At 36.7% G+C, this 9,172-nt stretch overlaps 1 protein-coding gene across 2 annotated transcripts; it reads left to right on the forward strand.

The window, feature by feature from the left end:
* The first annotated feature begins 2,963 nt into the window (after positions 1-2,963).
* Positions 2,964-8,625, forward strand: LOC118797541 (CD48 antigen-like). 2 transcript variants are annotated; one of them, XM_036556906.1, is made up of 4 exons: positions 3,022-3,074; positions 3,667-3,963; positions 6,406-6,669; positions 8,050-8,625. In XM_036556906.1, exons 1-4 carry the CDS (start codon positions 3,026-3,028, stop codon positions 8,151-8,153), a joined length of 714 nt encoding a protein of 237 aa, XP_036412799.1. In that variant the 5' UTR covers positions 3,022-3,025; the 3' UTR covers positions 8,154-8,625. The 2 variants fall into 2 exon arrangements, with proteins under 2 accessions (XP_036412798.1, XP_036412799.1); XM_036556905.1 differs by having other exon boundaries at positions 2,964-3,963.
* The last annotated feature ends 547 nt before the right edge of the window (positions 8,626-9,172 follow it).

The following is a 9,172-nucleotide window of genomic DNA, read 5'->3' on the forward strand; positions in this document are numbered from 1 at the left end:
TGATCAGTGATGCCCCAGTTTTTTGTTGGTGTTAAAATAGGCTTTTAATTGGGCTTAAATGTATGAGCAACATGATAAGTGCTGGCAGTAATTATTACTGTAGTGGTGGAACTCAGGCTACTAATGAAGTGAAGACTTCTGCAGTATCTGGCTCAAAACTGCCTCAAAGATTTCTCAAACTGGCATTCAAATCTTTTTTACATCATTGTCCAGATAAGCCATTTTAATTTTTTGGCAGAATACTGCATGATACGATATGTCAAAATCAAAGCACAGAGCAGACAGAGACACTAACCACAGAGGAAAACCAACAGGAACTGATAAGTATAAAAAACCTCAATATCTATCAGGCACACAGTAAAAACATATGAAGACACAATGATGCTTTACAGTTCGACTACTTAGTTATTTATCTTTTCATCAATCTGTTCATTCTATCTATTTATTTATCTATTCATCAATCTGTTCATTCTATCTATCTATCTATCTATCTATCTATCTATCTATCTATCTATCTATCTATCTATCTATCTATCTATCTATCTATCTATCTATCTATCTATCTATCTATTCATCAATCTGTTCATTCTATCTATCTATCTATCTATCTATAATGCTAGCATTATTAATGTGTATACTAGCCACTAGAAAACCAGACTCTGTTGTGCTCATGCTTTACACTTTAAAAGAAAAATGTAAAGTTTGCTTTAGTTTACTTATGATTCTGGGTAACTGTATGTATCTGTATGAGTGGTGCGCAAGTGTAAATTAGTTAAGAGTCTGATAGAGTCTGTTAATATGCCACATATATTCAGTTACAATGCTAATTTAGAGCTACCTAGAGAGCTTAGTTAGTTGTCTATATGCATTCATTTATGAGAGATTCATTTATGTCAGATTCATGAAATGAAATGAAATTATCAAGTGAAGCCAACACAAAGGGCGATTAATCTGCTCTTCTTTGTCATCATAGGAGGCAGATTTCATCACACAGTGGATGTGCAGGTGGAATAAATACAGTTTCAGTTCAGAATAAACCCCAATCAAAAAATAATTCTGTGTTGTGGAGAGACTCAGCATCTGCGCTGCAGTGTAGTATTTTCACTTCCATATACAGAACAGCGTGAGAACTAATGAAGAGGAACCAGACTAACCGCAGGAAAACCAACATGAGCAGACTGGCATTGGAAAAAATCACGTCAAAGTCTGTGAGGCACGCAACAAAACAAGAAGACATAATGATGCTTCACAGTTCTATGAATTAGTTGAATGATCACTGAGGATGATTCATTCTGTATTAAACTGTAGGGGTGGAGGAAAAATAGATTCTTGGATGCATTGCGATGCGGACATGGATGATTCTGAATCGATTCACAAATTTCAAAAAGAAATGTTTTTCTAAATATTTAATTTGTAACGTAATGTTGACGGAACGCAAAAGGCGGAACCTGAAAGTGCGAAAGTGCAGCGCCCGGACAGTCTGTGATGTGCACGTAACAAAAACACAACTGGATGAGTGAGAAATCCGAGCGGCACACATTAAAAGCCAGGTTAGGTCAGGAGTCACAACACAAAATGTTAAGAAGAGCCATTTTGTCCTTTCAACAAAAACAAAAAAAACCTTGGGAGCCACAACATTTAATGTCCAGTATGTCTCAGTGTGTGCTAAAGTCCTAGTATTGGTTAAAAAATATAAACGAAAATGCAGACAGACTTTGCTCTGCTTTCAGCTTTAGCTATAGCCGCTTTCCTCCCTCCACCAGAAAACTTTTCTTCAAAAGTAGAACAGCTTATTTTAAAACGCCTCTCAACGTTCGACTGTTTTATGAGGTTGAAGTCGCTTCTCATTCTCCAGCTTCTTCTTCTTCCCATTCCACCTTAAATTCTGCCTGACGCACCAGAATGTAAATGTGGCACCATTTCAGGTGGAATGGGACCATTCGAAAGAGAAGCGACTTCATTTTTGCAACGTTTCAATGTTTGACAGTCTCTCGTTGCAGATTTAACATACCAGGAAACCAACTGCAGTGCTTATAAATGTGATAGAAGTCCATTCGTCTCCAAATGTTCATCTTAAATCTATCTCTTTGTCTTTTCATTAGCTACTAGCCAAGCGAGACTGTGTTGCTAGGTGACATGCAATCTGCACGACAGAGAAAAAGGGACCTGAATAAGAGCCACACTATATGCAATTGTGCCATGCTAAACTAAAATAAATTGGAAACGACAAACATGAGAAACCATATTACATGTTTCCACCCATTTTCCATCCAGCTGTACTTGCTGCCAACCAGAGGACCATCGAGCAAGCGATGTCAAAGCTTCCACCAAACTTGTAGGTGAATTGCAAACTCTATCGTAACTTTTATTGCCAAGGATTTGCGTCCGTTCTCAGTCATTGAGAATGCTATATTGGACACTTTGGAGCCGAGATAGAGCGTCCCGTCTCAAAGATATTTTACTGACACAGCGACTGCCCCCCCCCCTCTCACAACGAGACCAAAACCAAACATGTGCTGAGTGGACATCCATTGCTACAGAGTCTTATGTCACTGTAACTGCATTTTATCGCAGATGAGTGGCAGCCTGCGTCACTTCCATTTGTTTTATTAATAAAAGACATTGGAAGTAAATTTATTATGGATTATTACAAATACTTTGCTTTGAAAGTATCAACACACAGTGAGAAAATACAAATCCTGTAAAGAAAAAAAAGCATCAAGATGCATCGATAATCGTTTTATAATCGCATCGCAGCCTCTGAATCATAATCGACTCGTGAGGTGCCTAGAGATTCCCACCCCTATTACACTGCATTTTCCAGTGTGAAATATTTCGTCACATTGAACTTATAAGTTCTGCGTTAACGTCAGCGCACAAAAAAACTGTCTGAGACAAAACTTCCTCTTTCGTTCTAAAGTGAACATCAGCACATTAGAAGACCTCTCTGAGGGAGTGGGGGGGGGGTTCAGAATATCATCCATCAGTATAAAAGAGAAAGTATGTCACTTTGTTTGCAAAGGCGATGATGCTGCAGCTGATCTTTGTTCTCTCCACTCTGATCTCAGTCACAGGTAAACAATTCTCTGAACTTCATCACTATAGAGGTTAAAATGTTTGAGAATGTATCGCTTTTGAGACTCTCTGTCAAATAAAGAGTGTAAGTGGTTGTAGCAAGTGTGCATTGTCTGATGACCTGAATAGAATTTGTGCTGAACCATATTATTTTGAAGTGTACAACATATTTTAAGACGTGTAGATCTCTGTTAATGTCACTGGTGAGCTGAATAAGTAAGTTAAAAGGAGGTTTAATCCTCCATACATATAAAACGCATAATTTACACATCAAATTCATTAAAATGTGCAGAAGTAGAGGATGTGTTCAGTCACTGTGTTCTCTGTAGAGGATGTGTAACTTATTTACATTAAAAAATTAACAAAATGTATCATTTGATGAAGGATGCACACACATTTGCATATGACTGCATATTAAATAACAAAAACAAAAGTGTCTGAATGCTTGTTTGTCTGCAGTTTGTATTAACAGACAGTATAACGGTCTTACTAGTCATTAACATGCCACACAGTGACAGATCATGATAAAGAAATCACAGTGTAACAAAATATCTTTATGGTTTAATATTTTCTCATTTTTTCTCTACACAGTGTCCTGTGATGAGTTCAGATTGGTTGGTGGTTCTGTTCAACTGGATACACAGGAACCCTTGCCAGACTTTGATGACTTATTCTGGGTGTTTAACAGAACTAACAATGTTCTAAAATATAATAAGAAATATAAAGATAGTACACTCTATTCCCATTACAAAGGCAGAGTGGAGTTCAATGAGGAAACCTACAGTCTGACACTGAAGGACTTACAGAAGACTGATAGTGGACCGTATGAAGCAAAAGCATCTGGTGATGAGGTCAGAGTCGTTGCTAAATACGCGCTGTCTGTGTTGGGTAAGTCTTATAGAAAATCAGTCAGTTAGAGGAAACACACTGTCTTGACAGGAAGCTGTAATTTTTTTTAAACTGTGTTTTTCCACCTGCTACCAGGAGACACATACCCAAATAAATTAAATCTTTTGTACCTAAAGGGAAATAACACTGATTTTTCAAAATTTCAGCCAAAGTAAATAGTTATGATAGTAAACAAAGCCATTCAGAGTGGTTTGATGTGAAATGCTCCATTCTGGAGAAACTACAGAGTCAAACATGACAAAATACAATCTTACAGTAAAAGTTTTGTTGTTTAGTAAAATGTTTATTTTCCTACAGGGTGAGGGGGTGGAGTTAGGGTAACTTTCTGGTGGACCATAGCAAATTTGTTTACAGGCAAACTTTGGCCAAAAGGCCACACTTTGAGAGGTACATGCAGGATGTTTTAAGGAAAACAGTCCCCAAACTTTTTTTTCAGGTTTAACACTATTAGTATAAACAACATTACATATAAAACTTACAAGACAAGTGTAGGTTCACTGGTGGTTTTGGATAGTAAATAAAATGGCTGATATTTGTAGCCATCCTGGCCCTGGTTGCTGTACCTGACACTGTAAAGAAAACAGAGCTGGTGAAGTTCTATATATCAAACTATTTCACATCAAATAATTCTGAAAGATTCTTTTATGTCTCAATGATTGAAATATGCAGATTTGAAAAATCAGTAGAATTTCTCTTTAAAATATTAATTATCTCACATTACTCAACTATTTGGCTTAGTGGAACTTTTTTGATGAATTCTTGTTTTCAAAGATTGTATCTATTTGCTTTCTGGGCGTGTCTTTCCTCTTGTTTTACTTACCTTCTCTGTGTTGTCTTTACTCCTTGGCTATGTTATCTTGGATAGGTGCTTGCTTAAACACTTGGTTAACCTTAGGGGTAACATTGTTTTTATTCAGTTTGCAACATTCTCTATTACAAAGTGTGGTGCCAAACTAATTGGACACTGCAGTGTCCACTTTTAAACAGATTATGAAAAGATAACTTGGACCTACAAAAGTTAAATCACCACCAGAAAATTCAGTTCATTTAACTTTAATGAACTGAGATGGAAACGTGATGGCAGATTACATTTTGCCAATTTATGAAAATTATATTGGATGAACAAATTTGCAAGTGTGGAAATCAGTTAACAATTCAATTAAGTTCAGGCAAAGAACTGAGAAAAAAAAACCATCAGAGCTTCTTTCCTAATATTGCTCCCTTCTTTGGACTGTCTATAGGTTGTAACTGTAGTTGTTGATGGAGCTACACAGTTCATGTCAGATTCTTGCTCCTCTTAACAAGCTGTCTGCTCCTGACTGGATCACACACACACACACACACACACACACACAACTTCTAAGCCGCTTATCCTTCTGGGTCGTGAAGGGAGATAGAGCCTATCCCAGCAGTCGTTGGGTGGAAGGCAGGATACACTCTGGACAGGTCTTGCCTGGATGGACAATCCAGATTAGAAAAAAATCCTGAAACACATTCAAATCAATTTTTCTTGTCTGTTTTTCCTGTACAATCTCAGTCACTGTCATCTCCACAGTTAACAGATGAAATTAATAAGGAGTTAAACCTTCTACCTGGAGTCACCTGAAGAGTCTATTTGTTGGAATGTTCTCTTTTAATACTACAGCTAGTTGGTCCACTCTGTAGGCTACTTTAAACACCACCACTGGACATGTCATTGGTGTTCATTCGTATATCCTCTGAAACAGCTAAACACAAATGTATTTATTTTCTGCTAAATGTGTGAAGGATACATTTAAAGCTGTATATAACTTTCAAAAAAAAGTGCTAAAATGTAAACCAAAATTTCAATTATAAAGTAAAGCCTTAAAATTAATGTAAGTTTGAATTATTAGTGATTAAAAGTGGAATTCCACTGATTTTTTTTAAAATTCCTGTATATTCTTGTACATTCAGTACTGCACAAAATCATTGAGTGGTTTAATATGACACTGTTAATTATAGAGAAACTTACTTACTTTCTTTGCAGTAGTGGTGACAGGAAACAGGGGTCACAATGTCTACAACACAAAAAGAGTCATTTTATTTTCTATCCATGACCAATGACCAGTAAGCCTACCCTTGTCTTCTGAGATTATATATGTAGTGCTAATATGGTTAAATATTAGTCAATCTGAAATAAATACGTTTTCTGGGGGGCCCATTTTGCCTTACAACACCCTGCACATAATTCACCATCATGAATATATTTTAGATTTACACTTTTTTTACTCATTTGTCTCTAAGGTCTAATATCAACACCATCACCAACATCCAGCTGGATCTCAGCTAATAAAGATACTGACCAGTTCTGAAAAAAACTTTTACTGATCTGTGATGAGTGATTTATCACTGACTGACTGTCAGCATTACAGTGATGTGTCTGTATATCTTCTACCTCAGATCCAGTGGAGGCTCCAGTCCTGACTCACCAGCTAAGCAGAGACACCTGCCACATCACTCTCACCTGTAGAGGTCATGACCTCGCTCTCAGCTCCAGCTGTTACAAAGAAACCTGTGAGGAAAAGGAAGTCACATCACGTGGACGTGGCACTCTTTCCCTGTCTGTCAGCGGCAGCACTATCATCTGTAACCATAGCAACCCAGTCAGCTGGAAGACGGATGTTTTGGAGATGAAGGAATTGAAACGACTCCGTGCTGATAAAGGTGCAGACACATACTCAAACATGTACTTAACCAGTTAGTAACATTATAATTCATTTGAGTGTGACAAACAAAAGTCGCTCTCTCTTACTGAGTCTCTCACAGACTCCCTGTGTCTGACACACACTGTTAAAACTCATATTCTCAAGCATTGTGTGGGACAAACAGCAGGTGCTGCTATATACTCAAATAAATATAGCGACACAGTCGTCCTCCAGTGTAGGCCAAACATATAAATAATGAAAGAAAGCAGAAAATGCATTCATTAAAACAGTCCTGGGTCTTAAAGAGAAAATTCTAATAACAGGTGCAGAAACACAGTGGTGTTTATTTACTGTGTATTTATTAAAGCTGTCTATCAGCTTCAGATTCTCACCTTCCAGTATAATCAGTGTTATTTAGCTCCATTTAACTCTTCCAGGTGACGATAAAGTCACCAAGCACCAGTACAAGTCCACCAGAATGTTAAATGGAAGAGAATTTTAAAGTCTTGATTGCCATTTTTAGGATTATCACTTCATGAATTGGAAGCTATAGTGATAGCATTAACACGAATGCTAGCAGCTATAAAACAAGTATATTTTGCTCATATTACACCCTATTGTAAAATGTAAAGTTTGCTTGACTTTACACCTGATTTCAGGTAATTAGATATTTGTGTAAGCGGGTTTTCAGGTATAAATCAAATAAGAGTCTGATAGAGTCTGTTAATATGCTACATATCATACCGTTGAATGTGCAGGTTGAATAAATTCAGGAAAAACAGTTTCAGTTCAGAATGAACCCAAATCAACATATAATTTCTATCTGCTCTTCTGTGTTGTGGACAAATTCAGCATCTTCCTCCTGATTAAATTTCACTGCAGACAGTCATACATACACACATATATATATATATGCACCAATTTGTGCACCAAATTGGCAGAAAAAAATGCTTTATTTAAATATGTTGCCTGTAGAGGAGTTGCTAACTTATTTTCACTCATCAAAAAATCATCAAAAAAGTTCTCCTGCTGTGAAGAAAGCCTCACCTACATGCCTCACTCATCCTCTTGATGATACGGTTACCTGCACAGTATTTCACTCACCTTACAATGTACTGAGTTCTGCACGTATTCATGCCAACATATTGTCATGGTGGGCTTAACGTTCATTGGTTTAATTCTCATTTTCACTTTGATACTGCTAACAGCAGTCATGGGTTTTCCTAGATCTATTTCTTGTTTGTTGCTCTGATAGGCCTCTAACAGTAGTCACTGGTTACCATTAAATACTATAAATTCTTCTGTACAATGACAGGCTGATTTCCTTGAAACAAGTTAGTTCTTTTCTATTTGGTCATCATATTTAATCCAACAGTGGTTTTTGTTGTGTGTGTTTCAGGTTCAGTGTCTCCCTCTGCTGGTGTGTCTGTGTGTTTCCTGAAGACTGTGCTGTATTCCATCATTCTGACCCTCATGCTGTCTGCAGTCATCATAGTTACATAATACTCTATTCAGTAATCCCTGATTATAAATCTATCACATGGGACAAACAGCAGGTGCTGCTATACATTCAATTAAATATAGCGACTATTCTGTAATCTCTGATTATAATCTGCTGTATAGCTGTATCTAACAGGATGTTATCACTTGAATGCACTACAATATTGTTTGTTGTTTTTCATAAATGTTTTATTAGATGTATTTAAATGCATTTGTAATTACTATTTATGCATATGTTCACAAATATTGCTAAAGATAAACCTGCTCGTTTCATGAAGCCGGTTTAATCAGTCATACCTCAAAGACAGCACATTTTAAGTGGAGGTTCTAGTGGACCTTTAAGCTTGAGTAAATAAGCAACATAAGACTGAAATTGAAACTCAAGGCTAAATTGGAACTTAAACTGAAGAAAAAACTTGAAGTAAAGATTTCTGCAGTAGCTACCTCAAAGCTGCATTTAGATTTATATTTTTTAATTTATATTTATACTTTGATATATATGGAATGAACATTGATGTATATACAATGAACGTTGATAAATATGGAATGAATACTGATATGTATTTAATAATTCTTGATGTACATGGATCAAACTTTGAGATAAAAAAATGAATAATGTAATTCATAAAATGTTTTGTTCAAACAGAGAGGGACTTTCGGGGTTGTGTGTGTTGTAGCCTCAGCCCTCCCCCACTTGCTAAACAGACTATTTATGTTGTTATTTAATGTTGTTATGTTGTTGTTCTTCAGTTACAGTGTGTGTTTGTGTTTACTGTGTTATTTTGTGTCCAGCTCAGAGTTAGTGAGAGTGCGTTTGTGTTTGGTGACCATCAGAAGAAAGAGTAGGGCTAGGAGTGACCTACCTCAATTTTCAGTTGCTTTTTAAGTGGCATTGTTTTCCCTTGTTCTCCATAAAGAGCATTTTTCAAACAGAAATGATGGCCTCATCTGACTCTTCTTCTGCACCATGTCAAATTATGTATGTATTGAAGCTCCACCCATATCAGCCACTCTCAGATCAC

Source organism: Colossoma macropomum, unplaced genomic scaffold, assembly GCF_904425465.1.
Source record: "Colossoma macropomum unplaced genomic scaffold, Colossoma_macropomum, whole genome shotgun sequence".
Classification (NCBI taxonomy): domain Eukaryota; kingdom Metazoa; phylum Chordata; class Actinopteri; order Characiformes; family Serrasalmidae; genus Colossoma; species Colossoma macropomum.